Source organism: Centroberyx gerrardi, chromosome 15 (genome assembly GCF_048128805.1).
Source record: "Centroberyx gerrardi isolate f3 chromosome 15, fCenGer3.hap1.cur.20231027, whole genome shotgun sequence".
In the NCBI taxonomy this organism is placed as follows: domain Eukaryota; kingdom Metazoa; phylum Chordata; class Actinopteri; order Beryciformes; family Berycidae; genus Centroberyx; species Centroberyx gerrardi.
In genome coordinates, this window is record NC_136011.1 from 17,294,405 (window position 1) to 17,316,025 (window position 21,621).

Here is a 21,621-nt window from a genome sequence, read left to right on the forward strand (position 1 = left end):
GGTTGGCTGGACACTGAATGCTGAAGGCATTCCTATCCTTGCGGTAGTGATTTTTCCGCATTTTGATAATAGTTGTTTGTTGTTTGTAAAATGTATTTTCAAATTTAGGTTCGGCCCATCTTTCAAGCTCTCACATTTAAGAACAGTGTGGCATGCATAACACAGCAATTTGCCATTTGATGTCATCACGCAAGGCCACTAAATTAAACGCTCATCCATTTAGCCTTTTAAAGAAAGTGGATCATATTTTTGTGGGGTGAATTCTGACATCTTAATAAATCAGCATAATCATATGGTTGTGGTACACCCCTGCCTTGTTTGTGTCTTTGTTAATGCCCTGCACATGTGACCAATGACATGCTTGCGTAGATCAGCGAGCGCCGCCACTCTCTCAGCTGTAGAGGTGGTTGGATGTCTGCTTAGAAGAACATATTGGAGGTGGTGGTGGGGGGGGGGGGGGGGGGGGGCATGCCAGACGTTGCTGAGATGTTTGGCTGTGGGCTTTGGCACCAGAGATATAATAATGTAGCATAAAGCAATGTGCTGCATCTTAAAATCTAACTCCCTACAGCAGTGGATATTTTCCATGTAACTTCTAAAAGTCAGGCTTAAATTTTTCACTACTTTAAAGTCCATCTTACCTTCGGTCACCTTTGGCATTATCTATTTTTGACGTGTTAGATCACTAAATTGATCTTGACTAGCTCTATGAAATAGATTTAGTATATATAATTTTGCCCAATAATCGGTTGAATTTTTGAGGATTATCTTCATAGGAGCGCTATAGAAACACCTTTTATTGTAGCAATATATTCTACTGGACTGAACTTGACCTGCTGGAGGCGAAAGGCAGCTGGGCACCACATGCCTCATATCCCTGGTGAATTCCATGGCCCATTCAAAGACAAGATACTGCTCCCATCTTTGTTTCACTTCACCTCACTGGTTTCTCATCTATGTATTTTTGTCTCTTTCTCTTATCCAAAGATATATATTGCTTACTGTATATCTACACAGGCTGTACCCATTGTCAGACACTGTATTTAAGTTCAAGTTCTCTTTAAAGAGATCCATGCTGTCTAAAGTGGAGGCAGACGGCGCTCAGATAGCAGCTGATGAACGCTGGAATGCTTTTGGTCTTATCACGTCGTCGTGGTGATCACCGCAGCAAGCTGGGCCCGAGACACACGAGCGAGACGCCGGGTCGTCTTGAACTCAGAGGGTTGAACTACACTGTGACTGCACTGCACTTAAATCAACATGACATCTTCCCTCTTTTACAGCTGAAAGTCACAGACAAGCATACAACGCCTGTGAGGAAAGGGATGTCATATTTCATATTTCCTATGGATTCCTATTGGATCCTTTAATGTGTTTTTATGTTGAATTATTGCGCTGTCTAATACTTGCGTATAAATAGCCCTTTGAAAGCTTTATCTGTCATGCCAAAGGTTACTGAGAGTTTGTTGCACTTAGTGTATTTACTCAAAAGGAGGCAGCGTTTCCCCTGTGAGTCTATATAGAATATTCCTGGTTGTCTCGTCAGGCCCATTTGGGACCAGTTTGCTGCACAAAGTGCTCCTCAGTACCTCCTGCCCCTACAACCCATATTCCATTGATTTGAATGTTCCAAAAATTGCCTTTTACATACCTTGATCCTTTTAAATATACTTGATATCCGTCTCAGTTATATCCTTAGGTTGAGCTATCCATTTTCATATTTTATGCTGACACTGTATATTGTAATTCAGTAGAAATGCTACTACAGTCACTAATTCTCGCTGACCACATGAAGAAAAGAAAATATAAAATCCAGTGGGTGGATACATTTTAACATTGTGGTAATCATCAGACCAACCACTGAAATATGTCTAGCTTTTCTTTCATACCCAAAGCACTGGTGACACAGGCGACAACAGCAGACTGTACGACTGTCTGTCAAAGTTTCCAGCAGTCGGTTGTAGTCTACGGTGAGCACAGATCTGGTTGTGATTACTTTAACGGAGACAGTAAATCATGACGCAGCATGAGACCAATTTGTGGTGGGTAAAAAAAAAAAGACCTGGCCCCTAGTTTATGGAGTTGCCGTTAACTAAAAAGGACCCATTAACACGTGTGTGTGGGAGAGAGTTTCAGTGGCAGAGAATCAGAGAGGAGGAGCAGCCACTAAAATGGGATAGCCTATTAAAGAGCAATAATCTTTTGTCTTGTGACCATGAAAGCCGACTAGGCAAAATGAAATAATATATATGTATTCCAGCGGAAAAAAAAAGCTGTCTCACTCTGCTACTTGAGCCATCTTATTAAGCGCATTAGCTCTTGAAACTAAAAGTTAGAAAAATACCAAATAAGTAATTTTTATATGACAACTCACCTGTATGGACTTCTAAGATAGAGGGATACGTGTATCCCTCTATCTTAGAAGCAAATTTAATAGGGACAAGCTCTCAAGTCAGAAGTTTCCACTCTGGTTGGAGGCCTAGTGAGTCAGCATCAATAAAAATTTTAGGGCCATCATGTCCTCTCTGAGCCAAAATACAGCGCTACAAACAGCAGGAAGATAAAGTGGGATTGCCTCACATATCATCTTTCTAGGACAGCCTGAATGGCCTATTAGGACACTTAATCCCCGTCTGTTTGTTTTGGGAAAAGAAATATGTCTTTTTATTGTAAAACCGCAAAATGTGCGACATGCCCCAAAGAGCATCCTTGCATAGAGGCTACAAGGGTCTGGGATAACTAATAGGCATTGTAAAGACTCCTTAATTTTTCAAGTCTCCCGTACAACACAAACAATGTTTAAAGAAGCGTACAGTCTGCCCCTTAATCTTTGGCTGTTGAGATGTTTTCGTCTCCGCTACTCTACTTTTCAGTTTTAACTCCTTTGAATCTACCTCTCTCTCCGGGTCAAATGATTCCCTGGCTTCACAGCAGTTCTGTGGTGGCTCCACTAATGGCGCTGTAATTTTGCATCTCTTTGAAGTTCTCCCGACCGTTGTGTTACCTGAAGTCTGTGCTTCTCTGAGGTTTTGGGATGGGGCAGGCTAGCTACCCTCTGCAGCCTAATTAAATGTAATTGCTCCATTTTGTAGTGGTGCCCGTGTGGAGAGGGGAAGCCTTGTAATAAGGGAGATTGCGTGAAGGGTCCGAGGATCACAGACGCCAAAGAGGAGCCACGAGGAGACGATCGGAGACGCTTCCCCCCCTGTCGCCTCCTCTGTCCTGAGCAGACCTAGTCATTACCCCCTCCACTCTTCTTGCTCTGGCTCTGTCTCTCTTTTCCTCTGTTTCTCTCTCTCTCTCTCTCTCTGCCTCTCTTTCTCCTTCACTCTCATCCCTCAGTCTCTCTCTCTCTCATTATCACTCTTTCTTCCATTCGCTGTCATGCTTGTACACAACATGGTGCAGGAGTGTTTGTAAAAGGTTCCACTTAGAAATATGTTGTTACAGAACTCATATATACAATGAATTTGTATCTCATCCCATTCATAAACTTTGTCAGCTGATGACGACGAATCCTATGATACAAACGCCAAGTCACAAAATAGCGTGGAGGAAGCGTCTGCTATGATCTCTATGACATTCCCTCAGGTGGCGTCACAGTTGCGGGTGCAAAAGCCTGAATTCTTGGAATAGTTTAGGCACCTCCGCGACTCCGTGACTGAGTCAGACACCGAAATGGGCTGTTTAGCCCCCTGACACTGACTGGTGGAGCGACAGGAGACACATTCTTTCCGGGAAAGAGGAGAGGAAAAAAAAGGAAATTACAGAGCAGAGGAGAGACAACATGACACACAGAGAGAGAGGGAGCGCCAGCTTGACCGTGACCCTGCGGGATGAGAGAGGCTGACGGGGGATGTGTGATGATGTGTGTGCTGTGGGTACAAAGGTGACTTAGATAGAGGGATAAGGGTAGCATCATTCTCTCTCTCTTTCTCTCTCTCTCTCTCTCTCTCTTTCTCTCTCTCTCTCTCTCTCTCTCTCTCTCATGGGTGGGAGGTGCCAGAGACCTTGCAGTGGGGATGATGACATTCCTTCCTGCCGCCTTAGCTCCACATGCTTTTCCTGCGGCAGGGTGTCCAGCGATTTGCCTCCCTCTTCTTCCTCCTATTCCTCCTCCTACTCCTCCCTCCTCCTCCTCTCCGTGGTGCCAGCACGTCTGCCACTCGGCCCGTTAAGGCTAATGCGACACAGGCTCCAGATCACATTTCAGCCTAACATGAGCCACCCGTATCCTCAGCCCCCCTTCATGTCCCCCGATCCTTGTATCCCCCTCCCACCCCCTCCTCCCCCCCATTTCCTCTCTTCCAAGCTGACCAGGCCTGGCCCAGGAAGTATACATCTGATTGGAGAATACAGATCAATAAAAACACAGGATCCCACAGCCCCCATTTAGTGTTTTATGATCCAGGAAAGTGTCCGCTAAATGATTTCTCTGCTTGTTAAAACCGTTTCATGGAGCTGTCTGGAGAAGGGGTATGGCGGCAGTAGCCAAAGCTCAGATTGGGGGAGGAGGGGGTGAAGAGGGGGGGTAGTGAGAGATGGAGAGACAGAGAGAGAGAGAGAGAGAGAGAGGGGGGGAGGGGGGGGGGGGGGGGGGATATGGACTGCAAATCTAAGTGATACCTCCCTGCTTTACTGACTGTGAGAGTGTAGGGGTCTCTCAAGGAGCGATGATAAAAGTGGGGAGGGAAACATCAAAAGTGCTGTGGAGAATAAAGTGTGGTGAGATCGCACACAGCGCAGGGCCTGCTGTCTCTCTCATGACCTCCCTGTCATGTGGCTTCCATGAGAACCAAACATCCAGCCACAGTTGTTTCCATATAAAACCAAGCCGCTTTGGTGATCCGACTCCCTCTTTTTTTTTTTTTTTTTTTTACCACAAAGCTAATCGTTTGGCTGTTTCTGCGTGGCTGCTTTTTTTCATCTTATCATGTGTGAAAGTCTCGATATCACACGTAACAGTAGGTGCTTTCTCATGTTTTGGAAAACGCGAGACACACCTATCTGTGTCATCTCAAATTCCCTCTCTCTCTCTTGTTGTTGCACTGGAAAGTATAAGGTCATGTGCTTGCCTCTCTGTCATACTCCTCCCAACTCCAATCACCTTGTTTTGCATAAGTATTTTGGTGAACAAAGTTGAAATATAAAAGCAGTTTCCTCACATTCCCCACATTTATATTGTGTTCGTGTGCTGCTGGTCCATAAATCTGCCAACCTGATCATGCTCCCATTCTACACAGGGGGCATAACCAATTAACCAGGCCTACACAGTAATTAGCTGTCTGCATGTTGAATAACTCCTCACTCCCAGTTCCCATTAGTGGCTTATAGCTGCAGAAGTTCATAATTATACCATGAATTGTATACATGCTTGATTCATAATTATACCATCTGTATAATTATAGATTCATGCTTCCTCTGCAACCTGTTGTGACACATATTTCACCAACTCTTGTGATCAGAGCTATTGGAGTGTAAAAGTTATTGGGCTGGTTGGAGTTGGTGTAAGGATTCCAGTAGATCTTTGGGCAAATGTTTTTGTTTTTGCAAACATTGGGTAAAAGCTGTTTTCAATGCCTTCATTAGGTATTACAAGTTGGAAATACTTCAATCCCTTGTCTCTGAGGATGAGACCATTCATTCCTGTGATGATGCCGACTGATTCTCACATTTTCTTTGTCTCGTGTTCACTCATGTTTTCTGCTCTTAGTGCATCACGGGCTCATGTTAATTTCTGGGTGATACAACTAGAGCTATGAAATATTCTCAACAAAACTCCACATTTCACTCCACAGACAAAGCATAGTAGTTGCCCTGGAATTAATGTAATTGTTTGAAGTGTAAAGTGTAAAATCAGCATCAGATGGCATTCATTTATGGACTTATCAAGTCCAGATGGAGCCATATTTTACCCAGCATGATTCAAATATCCATCTCTTTGAGTCTGCTTGCAATTAAACCATTCAGTGAATGTTCAACAGCCTGAGAAAAATCAGGTCTTTTGGAATCAGTGGGATACAAAGCAGGGTGAGCTGTTAACACTGGGAAAGACCACCCTGATTTTGACTATAAATGATATTATACGTCCGTCAAGCTCAAAGCACTGTGTCAAAGTACAGAGGCAATACAACCTGCGATTGCTTTTTGTCCTTGTGTGAGAAAATCGGGACTGTTTTGAGTGCTGTACAGTTAATCTCTTCTTTGGATACACAACAGTGATGGCATTCCACTGGAAGTATATAAAGCACAGCCAATCAGGTGTCAAGAACACTGAGATAGAGCGAGAGGACCAATAAGAGCGCTTTATGGGGAACTCCAGATGTTTGGAGAGATCGAGAAAAACAAGAAGAGTCCCTGTCAGAAATTGCCCTCCAGCAACATGGGGTTGTAATTTCAACCCTATTAAGATGCATTAGTGTTAATTTGTTTAAAGACAAGGAGCTGTTGTGTTGCGAGAAGAAGGCCTATTGTACTGAGAGCGGGGTGTGGACAGCGGCAATTAGATTTATCTGCAAATGTTGGCAGATTAAAATGTCAATTCTTAATGAATGGAAAATATTTGTGCAAGGTTGATTACAAAAAAAGACCCACACTTACAATAAGCCACAGATACCATCAATGAAAAATGTTGTGTGTGGCTTGACAGGACAACAAATTAAAGCCTCACTAAATGACAGCGCTAGGATTACCTGTGATACAAATCATGTTACAACCACGTAATGAGACGGCAAAAACTTGTTTCATTGAGATGATATCGCTAATCCCAAAGCTAACGTGTCTGCTGTGTGTCTTTCTCATGGAGTTCAAAAGGTAAACCTCCTTATCAGGTGGCAGGCGGCTCAAATCTGGATAACGACTTTGTATCTCCTGTCACTCTCAACTGTACGCTGTCCAATAAAGCAGAAATACCAGAGAAGGTACCCAGAAAAGAAAAGTAATCATGCATGGAAAATAGGTTGAGGGAACTTGCAACATGATCCGCCCATTATTGCTCTCTTTTCGTTTTCCCGTTTTCATTCACTTGATCTGGGAGCAAGGCAGAGAACGAGCCTACGTTAGCACTCTTGTAAAAAAAAAAAAGCTGAAGGTGAGCAAAGGAAGAGGAAGCTAGACAAGGGCATTCGGACAGAGCGTGTGGCTTCTTACCCGTAGGGACGGAGGCGGGCCGTTGAGCCACTCAGTCTTCAGCAGTAGCGTGCGCCAGAGAAGCTTCAAGGGGTCAGAAGGGCAGCATCTAAATGAAAACTTGAAATGAGTATTGGCCTCTCTCATTAGAGCGCAGTGCACCACGGGGACTTCCTGCGTTAATAACCGGGATGGGGTTTGCATTACTTTGTGTCTCAGCAGCAGGAGAGAGACACAGCCCTTTAATACAACAGCTTCAATTACACCACATCAGGAAAAAGATGCCCCTTAGATCCCATTAACAAAAAAATAATACTCGGAAACTGTGGTTCCTGGGTGTGTGTGTGTGTGGGGGTGTTTGATGTTCCTCTCTCTTGGGACACACGGAGGAATCGCGCACTCAAATGAAAGAATCTATTAGTAAAACTCACTGAAAGACTTGGATTACCCCTAGCTTTATTACAGTAAAATTTGGTTCCTCGACCCACTGAACAGCTCCAGAATGGTGAATTTGCCGGGCTCACCCTTCGACAGCACTGGAAAGGCCGTGTGTTCAAAGGGTCCAACAGTGCAGGAACATCTGTTAAATTGCTCCCATTGATAATCATCACAACTACCGGCAAATTGCTGCATCTTATCGTGGGCAATTAACAAAATACGGAACTTCTAAAACACCCTCTGGCTGTCTTTTCTCTTCCTGAAACTCTCTCCCTCTCTCTCTCTCTCTCTCTCTCTCTCTCTCTCCCTTTCTCTCTCTCTCTCTCTATCTCTCTCTCCCTTTCTCTCTCTCTCTCTCTCTCTCTCTCTCTCTCTCAATTCTCTTTGCATTTGAGCGGCTGCTCAGACATATGTAGCCTCATGTCAGGGGATGCCTGTCATAGTGAATGCCCATTGAAGGAAGCTATTTTGCCAAATGCCAAAGCCATTGAGTTGCTTCATATCCTGTCAGATAAGCGGCCACAAAGAGCTCTCTTTTTTTCCAGCTCCCAAACCATTCTTAACATCTCAACATCCTCCTCTCTTCCTCCCCTTCCCCTCCTACTCCTCTTGTTAGTCGATAAAGAGCGTTGTAATGTCAGGAAGGACACACATTCCTCAAGATGTACTCACAGATCTCTGAGGAGCAGGGGGTTAGCTTCCACGCAATGCATGTGACAGATCAGAGAGAAGGAGATGGGGAAGGGGGAAGAGAAAGAGAGGCCGAGATGAGAGGCACAGTGATACAAGAGGTTCGGGAGGAATACAGGAACTGAGCTGAGAAATGCATGGGGTGAAAAGAGTGGAGAGGAGAAGCTTAAAAACAAGGCAGAGTAAGCAGGAGAAATGTGAAATTGGAGTGACAGATCTCTGGAATTCGGCCACAGCAACAATTATAGACCTAGAGCGTAGCAGCCATATTCAAAATGCAATTATATCATAAATGAGCAGTAATTCGTTTTTTTCAAATGAATCAGCTATTCCACTCTGTGTGAAAACTGTAGCACTGAGGGTCAAAATTGGCAAAGTGCTGACTCTTATGTCTCGCAGCTCCTGCACAACATCCAAAACTGCACAAAGTAAAATGCAAGTTTATGTGATTGCACCATGGGAGTCAACAGTAGCAAGTTTTTAAATGCATCAGTTTGATTGTAAATTACATGCAGAGCACAACAAAAAAGGCTCTGTGTTTTCAGCGAGCCAATGTTTCTAAGCCTCCCTTGTGGCAACACTTGGACGTCTTGCAAGTTGAATGCTCAATAAAAGGCAAGCTTGGTACTGAGCCTCAAACCATTAGAAGTGAACTGAGGCAGTCGACGTGGTACACAGGCGTTAATTGCCTGGCTGCCCGTAACTTTTTTGGAATTCTTCTGTAATGCTGTTGTTTTTGTAAACAAGGTTGTTTGGAAGGGATTGTAAACACCTGTGTGCTGGGAAATACAGTATGTGATCAGACACTTGGATGCTCAAGAATCTGTCTCTGGCTGATAAGTGTAATGCTGCCAGTCTGTCCACAGACTGCTGGTCTCTGTTATCTCACAGAAGCATTTGTTTTTTCTTCTGTCCGTTTAAAGACATTTGATCGCTTTATTCTCTTTTATCTTTAAACCCAGCGTTGGTTTCTAACTCTTCTTCTATTCCAATCAGCCTTCTGGTGAAACCAGATCTGGAAACTGTCTCCAAATGGTCAACTGGCCTGTTTTTTTTTTTTGTTCCAAGGAAGGAACAGGAGGAAATTGTTCAATGGAAACCTAATAGGGCCATATCATCAAATATCAAATATCGTCATTATTCAACTTAAATGCAAGAGTGCTTATAGTTGATATGCTCAACAATAATAAGTTCGCGATATTTGAGATTTTCACTCGTATCTGGTACATTAAAAATGATTGAGCGTTTTTTTTTTTTATTCTATAGATGGTAGCAATTTCTTTCCATTCCTGCACAAGTAAACTTCAGTCCTTGCCCATTAGGTTTACAATCCATAACTTTTTACAATCCATGACTGTCTACAGTATATACATATTTTTTCATTTTATTTGCACATATTTTCAATTTGTCAACATGAACTATTTCAATTTTGTTGTTGTTTCACTTGCTGACTCTGCAGAAAAGGTTGCTATATGTAGGACTAGCAAAAACAGCATTACATATGAAGCCTTTCCCAGTTTGGCTCCTATCAAAATGGTTGAGATGCTTGTGGCTTTGTGATTAAGCTGTTGCAAACCACACAGCCCAGGGAGAGTAAACCCAACATTTAAACCAAAAGCCAGAGACAGGCAGCCTGGGCAACAACAGTGGCATATTAGTAATTACCCCAAGACAAAATGTCCGTCATTTGTGTGTAACCCACATTCAGGCAATTCGGCTTCTCAGCACATGGAATTAAGTCTGGGAGGCTTTAGGGGGTTTGGGGAGTATTATGCAGCCCTTTGACAGTCCTGAATTGTCGAGAAGAATTAAGATGACTCGCTGTAAATATGCTGCATGTGATTAATCTTAGGATTTTCTGCTTCATTGTGTCCCTGTCATAACTTTTTTCACATGCTGTTAATTTTTTCTGTTGTTTTTATCATGGTATTTTTGCGTTGATGTCATTCATTACATTAACAGGCAAATATGGATAGCTAGAAAGTTTTGATGGACTTCAAAGTAGACATCAATTAGATATCAACAGCACCATTACTAAGTCCCTGTGAATCCCTCTCTGACCGATGGGACCTTGTCTAGAGGGGAAAATAGTCCATCTGTTTGGCAAATGCTTCCATATGGACACAAAGAGTGGGGCCACATTCTTGTGGAAATGAAAGCTGGTCCTTTAATCTAAGAGACATAATCAATAAATGATAAGGCCTCTAGCCGCAGGACACAGCGGTAGTTTGAAGATAACTTAAGACAAGATTGGTGATGGGACAGAATGGAGGTTGGGGGGGGTAATGTTGAATTAAAACATTATGCATGGGGACTGGAGTCAGTTGCTTGCTAATCACGGGTTCCTATCAGCTCTTTAGATCACTTCCTGCAAGCTTAGCTGAGTCTTATTCAAGTGATCATTGTTTTATCTGGAAGGAATGCTAATTAGAGTTGTAGAGAAGCCAACCCTTGCCTACATCACCAAAATACACTTTGTGGTCAGTTTAAATGAGACAATGGATGCCCTCACGACAACTACTATGCAAAGGAGAAGTCGGAGTGCCAATTTGGAATGCAATCTCTCTCAAGCAAATATTTACCAACAGCTAAAGACAGGGAGCGTAGTCTGAAAGACAACTAGCTCGGTTTGACGGATGAGAGAAGAGAAGGGTTTAAATGTACATTTCAGCAACAGTAAGGGTTAGACTGAGGCTTCTGAGCTGCATGCAAGCCCCTGGGGAATGTGCTGAGTTGGACATTTGATGCGCAAGATAACCAAAGCAGTGGGCATTTTTAATCAATACGTCAACCCAAATTTCAGTAGAGATTCAAAAATAACACCAAGGATTGAGAGAGGTTTTAGGCTTGGCTTTGATTTCATGGTACTATAGGCTTAAAGACCAGAAAAACTTCTGAGTGCCAGGGAAATTTGTTCATCTCTGGAACTGTTTCCAATGATATGGCATGACCTGGACCAACCCTCCTGGTCTTACAGTCCCTAAAAAACAGAGATGTCTATTTGCAATTCCATATTTGGAGTATGCACACAGAGAATGGCAAACTGTGAAATCAGGCAAGGATTTTAATTTTCCCTCTTTTGGTTATTGCGGAGAATTTGTTGTAACAAGCCTAGAAGCCGAGAAAATAATACATCTGAAAATATATTCTTTGTCTTCAGTATTAATGGGGATAGACTGACATACACTGGCATAGACATCATGATTCAATCTTGATTTGTCCTGGTTTTATAATGATTCTTAAAAAAAAATAGTTTTTCAAATCTTCCAATCTTTCCCTTTTCCCCAGACCCTCACTCTTTCCTTCAATCCAAAAAATATGGCACCTATTCATTTCTATAATGTAAGACCAGAGGCTTGAAGATGATGATAAATGCTATAGTGGTTCTCTCCAACAGATCCATTTGTAGTTTGTGGTAAGTACCAACAGGGGCACTTGTGAATTCCTTCAATGTCCACAGTTTATTAAATTAGGAAAAGTCTCCCACCGCCCTTAAATGCATAAGGAAAGGATGTCATGCACTATAAACTTGATTCTTTGTCTTTGTCCTGCGGCTGACAGTGGGTGCCTGAGTGTGTGTGAGTGATTTATACCTATCTCTTTATGTCAGCTGTGAGAGTGACAGTAATATGACGTTTCCCACCCACAACGGAGGAACACACACAGTCTGCAACCTCAACATGACTGCATGCTGTGGCTATAGGGTATTCTCAATCACTTCCTTACCCGCAGCACAGACAATGAGAATGCTGCAATATTAAGATTTGGTCCTGCGAATGGTAAAACTGGCCAGCACTCAAGTAAACAAAGCAGAATTGCGTCAGACTGTAATTTGTGGACATTTTGGAATTGCATCAACACTTCTCAAGCGTTTGTCCGCATGCCATTCGGTCCACTTAGACAGGTTTAGTGGTAAAAGTTCACCGTGAAGAGGGGAAGAAGAGCTGTACTTTTGTCTGCACACGTCTGTCGAGAGAAGCGAACTTGACCGCTTTGCTCATTTGCATTCATTGGGTGTTTCCTTTTGTCAACTCATCAAGGGCCCCTCAGATGTTGGTGCGAACAAATCAACATTTAGATAGCGTACTAATGTGCTGGGGAGATGACCCTCTGAAGATAACCACCTTTGATATGACCCCCCGTGACTCACACTGTCCCCAGCTTAGCCCCCGCCAGCAGGAGCAAGACAATCCAACCCATTTGCCCCCAGCGGAGATCAAAGCCCCAGCATCTCCCTTTTCATTCTCTTACCCAGACTCCACCGTTGCAAAGTCCCTATACAAATGAGATTGTGCATCAGCCTTCTTCTTTTGTTGGGTTAAAGACAGTCTTTTTGAAAAGGGAAAAACAAACTGGGACATTAAAGAGTTGGGGCGAGGAGGGAGAAGAGAAGGGGCCGGGGGCAGGGCAGCGGGGAGCATGAAAGGAGGTGGCGAGTGGCGGAAGAGGTAGGGGTGTTTGGCAGGGGAGGGGACAGAGGGTCAAGCAGTCCTGATTAAGGCCTGATGACTCTTAATGGGACAATGGAGGAACTGCTGGGGCCATTACTGTGTCTTTGTCTAATAGGATGCTTCCCCTATTGAGCAAGGCAAGGACTTTACACAAGGTTCGGGGCTTTTGATGCTTCTGCTTACGGCCGGGCCAGCTGCACAGAGATATTGTCCACGTCCCATGAGAGAGGACCGAGGGTCGAGGGATCCAGGGAGACAGACCAATCTCCTGTTGAGGATTTTCATACTTTCATTTCAAAAACCCTGTTATGAAATAAACAGAGGGCTCGGAGACACCTATTTCCTGTCCCGTATACCGAGCAGTAGAGTCTGTCTCCTGTGAGCATACTGGATTAGACATGGTCACCAACAATGCCTGAGATTTGCCAAGCACTGGCTAAACTGTCTCTCCCCGGTGCTATAAGGTCTTTTGCAAAGTATTAGGTTTCGGTGGTTGCTTCTATTGAATCAGCTGTTTTTATTGACTGTGACTTCATAAGCCTGCCTCCTTTCAATATTATATAACAGGGCAACTTTATTTTTACTGAATAGTGACTCTTCTCTCAGTCAGTGTTAGTTTTCCACCAACTCTCTCACTCGGCAGTATTTTTTTTTAACTTCTTCGAAAACTTTGTGAATAATGAGTAAATTATATGTGTGAAGCAGCTTTGCGCAATGTGGTTGTGGCTGAGGCAGACTTTACATAGCAGGCAGGAGCCGAGCCAGCTCTGGCCCTGGCCCTGGTCCTAGCCCCAGCCCCGGGCCGCCAGCAGCAAGGTCCTGGACCAACCATAATGAAGAGTAGGCATTTTTATCCCCAGCTGTATTTCTGCCCCCCTCCCGGTGCATCTGTTCGCGCCCTGTTTGTCTGGTAGAGTGGGCAGACATCGCATATTGGGATATTATTTGTATAAACAATGGGCAGATTGTTTGTGTGCACTGAATTGGTCCCAGCTGTGGAGGCTCTGGAATATCTGGCACATGGCGATTGGAGAGAGTGAGGGAATCCACCTGAAGGACGCAGGTGGAGGACAGAGTGAAATGGAACGAGGACTGCAGCCGCTGACTTGACTTACAGACATCATGAAATCAGACAGCAAAGTGAAAAGAAATATGTTCATGAGTACAGAAGTCAATAGAGCGTGGCGAAACACAGGGTATTGTGGTTGGGTATCTCTTTACACGGGTTTTCATGTTGTGTTACTGTAATGGGCATCTTATGCAATATGATACGACCACTTGTTTCACTTTCAGCCCGACACACTAGCCTTGTACATCCCCCATCCACCGTAGGCCCTTACAGCTAATGCCTTAGCAGCCAAGTTTCCTTCATGTGGTAACAGGGAACTTAAATATGGTATGACATCATCAGAGTGGGACCTGAGACCACAGTGGAGGTGTCAGCCACAGATGGAGGGAACACCAGGAGGGATCAAACCAGCCATCCTTGGGGCTCCCCACCCCCCGGAGAGTGAACCCAGTGTCATAGCACCATCCCTGGGATAACAGTGAGAGATGGGCTGGGCCTCATGGTTGCCACATGGAGAGCCGTGCACACAGCTCTCTGATGAAGTGGAACTACTTCAGAAACACCATGCTGATATTTTAAATTGCACTCAAATCTGTGCATAGTGTGTAAATGTTCAGCACATGGCAGCAGATTCACCAATTCTGAAGTTTGTGTGTGTGTGTGTGTGTGTGTGTGTGTGTGTGTGTGTGTGAAAGAGAGAGAAAAGTGCAATACAATCCACGAAAAGGTGAATGAGAACAATTGTCATCGCTGCAGAATGCAACATGACACCAATCAAAGTACAGTACGTCATCACCTCACTCTGTGAAAAGCGTTGTTTCCACTGTTTTGTTGACATCACCCAGAAGTTAAATCAGTGCAGCTAACCTGTTTTCTGCTTGCATTCACACACTCAAAGCATTGTGCTGAATGAGTTGTCCTTTGTTTAATTATTATTTCCCAGGGACAGGGAGATTTCCCCTTATTGCTCAATCAGGCAGATTGTCATCGTGAGTGCTGCACAAAGATGAATAGTGTGCATTGTGCTTTTTTTCTATAAAGCGCACGGTGCCAGAACCCAATAGTTTGACACCTCCCTGTGAAATTGTGTTTTCATAAGAGCTCGGTTTTGATCTGAATCCTCATACCAGAAGTATGCAATCGCTTTCATGTGACAAAATAACATGCATTACCTCTGTGTACACTGCCTCATTTCTCTACCCTTTTATCTCTGATGGTTCACTCATGAGTTTGTTTACTTAGAGCCGTCTGTCAAGGGTGTTTGGCAGCCCTGTTAGAATAACAATGGCAGATACACCAGGTACTCAAGCAGAGAAAAGCTTTATTGTAGCTCTCAGATCTTGAAGTGAGATAGCGGATTTGAATGCCGCTCTGAAAACAAACGAGTTTGGGGTTTTATTGCCTATTAAGTGTTATCATAATGCACTTCACTTGCTGAATATTGATATAGCTAGATTTTCAGCAGGCTTGTTTGTTTATCCAAGCTGGAGGATATGCAGATAAAACACACTGTCATATGCATGCTGGAATGAAAAGCGACAGGCTCATCAGTGATAATGTGAGCATTAGAAGCGATAATTAGTATTCTGATGAATCATAGCATTCGTGTTTGATGTGATAAGATAAACAATGAATGCTGTAGTTGAATGTTTCCAGTTTCCAGCTTCCATTTAATATTGCTCGCCCCATTTGAAAGCCACAGTACAGTAGCATGAAAATGCATGTCAGTGGAAATGCTGATTCACTCTTTTGGTATGACAACACCAAATGTTGTTGGTTAGGATGCCATTGCGTTGGTGACTGCTCTGTTATTGTAAACCTCTCACACCCCAAATCCTAAGATTCACCGGTTTAAGGGTGTGTGAATGTGTGTGTGTACATGTGTGGACTTGTGTATATGTGTTTGTATGTGTGCATTGGCTGTGTGTGAGTGAGTGGATTTGTGTAGACGTGTCTCTATGCCCGTGTGTGTGTGTGTGTTGTGCTGCTGTTGTTGTTGTTGCTGTTGTTTCGCTTGAGTCCACTAAATGCAGTTGCATGTGTGACACACACACACACCCTGGCCTTCCTCGAGTCAGGGCACATGCCTGTGGCCTGTGTTAGTTTGTGGTTGGTGTAATGATGACAGGCTCACACACACACAGATTCCAGGACCCCCGCAAACATGACTTGGCTTAGGCCGCACAGTATATTGTAACGCTGACAATGCTGCCATTACTCTTAATTACACTGGGGAATGGACAATACTAAATTGGATAAATGGAGTATGTCTCTCTGTCTGTCTGCCTGTTTGACAATGCATCTATCTTCATGACAGTCAAAGTAAACCTCGCCTTTCTCCCATGCGGAAGAAGCGCAGGGAAACTTCAAAATATATCAAAATATGTCTATATGAATATAAACAGATGAGGAGGTTACCTTGCTTGGTCAGATATCAAGAGTCTGTTGTGCTGCTTTTGATGTGACATGAGAATCAAGCAGAAAGTACAGTAATTTTCTCACCATCTTCTAATCTAAACGGGTCTAATTACAGGCACCAAGGTGCATTTGGGTGGATTCATAGCCTACATATTAGAGCACATCTATTGCACAACAGGCAGGAAATGTGGTGTGCTGTGCAATTGGAGAGATTGAGAAGGAAGATCTTTTTTGCATTGCATCACAAAAACTCAAAGTCCTGTGGTACACCTCATTTCATGAGTCCTTGTGTAGATTGAGTAAGATGAAGTAATTAGAGGCTTTAGCTTGGATAGCTATCTATCTGCTCTGCTTCACATGAAGGCAGGGAAGATATAATTAGAAACTAGCCAGGAACACCAAAGGGTTAGGTGGCAAACACTCGCCAGGACACACATACTTTGTTATTACCTCTTTGCAGTTATCATTTGATATGGCAGCATCCTGTCCCGTCTTTAATGTTCCCCTGATGACATGGCCTTGATGGACCATCCAGTGCTGCCACAGGCTTAAGCAGGATATGGTGTTTTGAGGCTCCAGTAATGATTCAATAAAACTTGTATGTTTGTTGTAAGTATGCACATATCTCAGCAATTGCGCATAATAAGTATGAGAAGGATATCTGGGCCAAACATTTAAACCATCCACCCAGCCTCAACCACTGATTTGCGAAGACTGGGCCAGGAGTTAAATACCACCAAGTGAATGTTCAAATAACTCTTGCTTTCCAGAAGGGGATGGTTGTTACTTTGGAATGCCAGAAACATTTCCCACCCCTGACTCCTTCTCAGTGAATATTTGAACTAAATAGTTCAGCCCTTAACGACTGCAAAGACTTTATATTCTGCACATCTTCAGCGAAACCTCACTGAACCATCTTTCCTATAGAGACATTTGGGTTTTTTTTGTAACTAACATAGCCAAGTGTTTGAACAAAAACATCCAAAAAGCCAAAAAAGAGAGGGCAGAAAGATATATTAAGGTTATCAGAGTGATGTTTAATAAAACAAATATATTGGCATTTTATTTACATGTAACTTAAAAATATAGTATTTTACATAATAGCCTATATATTGTGTACACATTTACAATACTATGAACCATGCAGCACCATGTCTTTATAATACTGGTGTTGACAGAATCCAATATTTCAATTAAGTGCCACCTCCAGGATACTATTTACAATACAGTAATTTACTGCAATAACTGAGGCTTTAAGTTCCATAAAAAGAGAAACAAAACAGCTCTGCCATTTTCGATGACATGAATCGATCTTTCCAAGACCTATGAAATGTCACTTCCTAACTTCCGACTCCTCATCTGTTGATGGGGAATTGGATCAGTCCATCCTACACTGCTGCGTCCCTCTGGGTGTATCGCTTTTCCCAGGAATCATGTCTATCCTTCCGGGTGCTGTGTTTGTGTCAGCGACTTTGGCAGGAAAGAATGTTCTAGGTGTTGGATGTATATGTGTGTGTCAGCATCTCTGGTATATGCAAGACTGAATGTGTTTGTCAGTGTCTGTGACTGATTTGTAGGTTTTCGTGGCTGTGTGTGTGTAAGTGTTTGAGTGTGTGTGTGTCAGCGTCTCTGACAGGTGTGTAGGTTCCGGCCTGCAGTCCTGCTGACACTGTGGTCTCGCTCTCCTTTCTCGGGTCGGCAGGCCAGGCCGTCGCCGCAGTCGCAGCGCTGGAACAGCTCCAAGCCGTGGGCGCCTTTCCTGCGGTGGCGCGTGCACACCTGGCCCTCGGTCAGCACCGGCTTACAGATGCGGGACCAAAAGTGTCGGGCGCAGCACAAACCCTCGGAGCAGTCTGCGGACCGCAGGCAGGTATCCCCCTCCTGACCTGGAGAGAGAAGACAGATTGACGATGCGTTACAAGAAGATCCCAGAGAAGTTCTTATGTTATTTGAACTTATGACGATCAATGGAGGCTATTCTGTCGCAGATGTAAGATCACATCACATTCTCAAAAGCACAACGCACTCACCTTTCACAGAGTGGGGCTGATGGCCGTGGGCAACAGGAGGCCTCTTGGCATGATGCTCCATGGTGTTGTTGTGTCTGTGCCAGCCACTGACGGTGACTGCATCTATGCCTTCTATATCATTTGCCTGGCAGACACCTGGAAGGGACAAAGGACAGATTAGTGCTGCATTTAGACTATCTGTATTTGCCACATTAAACATTCAATCTTCCACCTCTTGCCCAAAATATACCTAAAGGTTATCAATAAGAACACAGCCTTATTGTCAGTGTCACTATGAGACAGTCTTTTCAAAGCTATCAATATATCAAAGAATACTTAATAAGTGTAAATTCCAGTATTTCTTTATTTGTTTAGTATGGGATGCTCCTGCTCACCGTTGCTGCAGCGACTTCCTGAACAGCACATAGAGTCGCGTGCGCACCGCTTCCTGTTCTTACGGCAGGGCAGGCAGGCACCTCGGGCGTCGTTGCAGAATTCATCAGCTCCGCACTCTTCATCATCCGTACAAACACTTGACTGCTATGATACGATTAAAAAAACAAAAGCAGGGTGTCATTGAGGTAACAATATTACTATATAAAACCTTAAGTGTATGTCAGCTTTTCTCGCGGCGCACAGACTTGATATTACGCACGGGGAGGGTTAATTACCTGCAAGGTGTCCACGGGTAATTTGTGTCCCATGCTACCGGATGGTGAGGTGCGAGGACTCGGACTGACCGTGTCGGCGGTTTTGGCACCCCCACCACCGGGCAAGTTTTTGATGGCATTGGAGTTCATCAAAACTGTCCCAGCGTAAACATCCCTAAAGTATCCAAACAGCGTGAGATACACAGCCATGAAGCGACGCGCCGACGGTATTTGCATGATTCTTCCCTTAGATTCTGCTGCAAAGTCAAGACTAAATAAAATCCCTTTTCTTTTGGGAAAGCGAAAGACTAAGTGACAAAGTCCAGATCGGTGTTGAATCCTGAATCCAAAGCTCCAGAGAGAAGTTTCCGCGCGATGCTTGGAGGTCTCCTGACGCACAGCCCCGGGATGATCTCTTTATACATGTGGACCTGTTTGTCTTCCCGCCCCTCGTTGTGCACAACAAAGGCGGAGGGGTGGAATTTCAAAGAGAGCCCCACTGTACGGAAATGGCCATCTATTCTCCCTGCACAACACTGTGTTTCACAATGTTTGTGTATAATAATAATGACCAGCAAAGTCTGACTGGCTACCCATCACTTGCATTCTTGGCGACATACACTGCACAAATATCCATCTTCACAAGTTATTAATCTAGAGCTGAGTCTTAACATCTTTTTTTTTTTTTTTTTTATCCAGTACTGAGTCTTAAAATCTTATTTTCTTAAAACAAATGAAAATAAATCTGCCAACAGGGTGAGATAATTCCACTTGTTTCCAATGACTTGTTTTAAGAATTTTCTTGAAACAAGTGTCATTTTCTTTATAGGTAATATAGTTATCTGCCTTGTTTCTGTCAAGATATTGACATCTGTTTTTAGAAAACCCCTGAAACAAGTTACACTGCATTGTAAACAAGTGGAATTATCTCACCCCACTGGTAGAACTATTATTTATTTTGTTTCATTTTCAAATAAAAAGATGTTAAGACTGAATATGAGACTAAATACCTTGTCATGGTGGCAATTATGTCATTATGGTAGTATGTTTTATGAATGGCTCACTTATTCTTATTTTCTCCAGACTATTACGGTCTAATGAATCTAATAGAACTTGGGTATAGGCTACAAAATGTTCAACACTTCACTTTTTGTATCATTTTCACCATAATTTAGCTTTATGCACAAATGCCGCACCAGAGTTCTTCAATCCTTTTAACTGGCTGGTCAAAATATTTTCGGCGCTATCAATCAAGTTAACGCAATATGGATTTTGTTTCTTTCTTTCTCCATAAACGCTGATTTTTCCTACTTCGTGAAAGCTGTTGATGATTTGCTTTGCGCTGACATCCAGATCCTTTGACATTCAAGTAGCCTAACTGCCCTTCGACTGTGTGAAGACAGTGATTGAAGTTACTTTCGTCGATTAACTACTTCATTTGATCCTTCTGATTGCAAAGGGGGCAATTATCCTCCAAAGTGTGCTTGATTACACTAGCGGCGGACATCAATGTGTAGGATATGCAGACCATTAAGGAGTGTGAAAAGTTTACCGAATTAATGGACTTCCGTGGAGAGGCCTTTCAGGGTTGACTGGCACGTCGAGATAAAAGGCAACTCTGATCTGTCCTGCTCTCTGACCCTTTACGCTCCCACACTGCAAAAAATGCCCATCTTGACAAGAAATTTAGTCTTAAATATTTATATCCAGTCCTCAGATCTGCTAGTTGACCCCAATCTGCCAACCAAGTGAGATCATTTGACTTTTTTTTCCAATGCACAGCAACTTGTTTCAGTAATTTTCTTGCATTAAGTATCATTTTCTTGATCTTTTTTCTCGAAACAAGTGAAACTGCCTTGGAAACAAGTGGGACTCACTGAGTTCATTGGCAGTAAACGTTCCTTTGTTTTCTTTGATTTCAAGACTGAATGAGAAAAACATTGGGCATTTTTTTCTTCTTGTTTTTTTGCAGCGTGTGACAAAGTCAATATCCGATGGCTGATAAAAGCTTGCAGGTGCTGAAGTGCGTGATGGAAACGACCACTTTGGTTTCTCTATTAAGACACCTTGGCACTTGGACGTCATCTGCTGGTCGCGTTTGTTTGTAGAAGTGCGTGTGTGCACGTGTGTGTGTGTGTGTGTGTGTGTGAGTGTGTGTGAGAGTGTGTGAGAGAGAGGCTCCTTAGACACCTGACAAACACAGTGTAGCACTTTGCGCCGTTTGAATTGCTGTATATCTTTTGAAGTAGAGCTTTTATCTACACTTTACTAAATGTTAGTGTTGGTAAGGTGAGCTCCTTTGATGCACTTTGATCCTCTTTGATCTCACAGAAGTGTCACCCTGTTGTTACGGGGCTGAAGCCATTTCCCTGTCCCCAAACAGATTTGTTGTGCGAATAACACTGAGGCCAGAAAGCTGAATAATCTACATTTACCACTGAATTCATGACATTAACCCTAGGACTGGTTGTTATTGTCTCTGAGGCAAGCTTATTGGAGATTTTTTTTCTTTTTTTTATAATTTTATATCAGGCTGAGTTGACAAATGTTGACATTTTACATCAGGCCGAGGCAGTTGGGTTAAGAGAGAAATGCTCAAACTTACCTTCAGCTCCCTCATGTGGCAAAGAGAGAAAACTGCACCTTCAAAGTGCAGTAGCAAGTTTTGAGTCATGAGGCATTTTGAGTCGTTCAAAATAACTAAGAGACAAACACCACTCAAAAGTATTGTTTTTTTACTCTATAATTTTAAAAATTTTACACTAGGC

General features: G+C 43.3%; 1 protein-coding gene across 1 annotated transcript; it reads right to left on the reverse strand.

The window, feature by feature from the left end:
- Positions 1-17,224: 17,224 nt before the first annotated feature.
- LOC139929207 (dickkopf-related protein 1-like) lies at positions 17,225-19,228 on the reverse strand. The gene is made up of 4 exons (XM_071922041.2): positions 18,875-19,228; positions 18,599-18,743; positions 18,225-18,359; positions 17,225-18,080 (listed from the first exon to the last, which is right to left on the reverse strand). Exons 1-4 carry the CDS (start codon positions 19,088-19,090, stop codon positions 17,815-17,817), a joined length of 762 nt encoding a protein of 253 aa, XP_071778142.2. The 5' UTR covers positions 19,091-19,228; the 3' UTR covers positions 17,225-17,814.
- Positions 19,229-21,621: the final 2,393 nt, after the last annotated feature.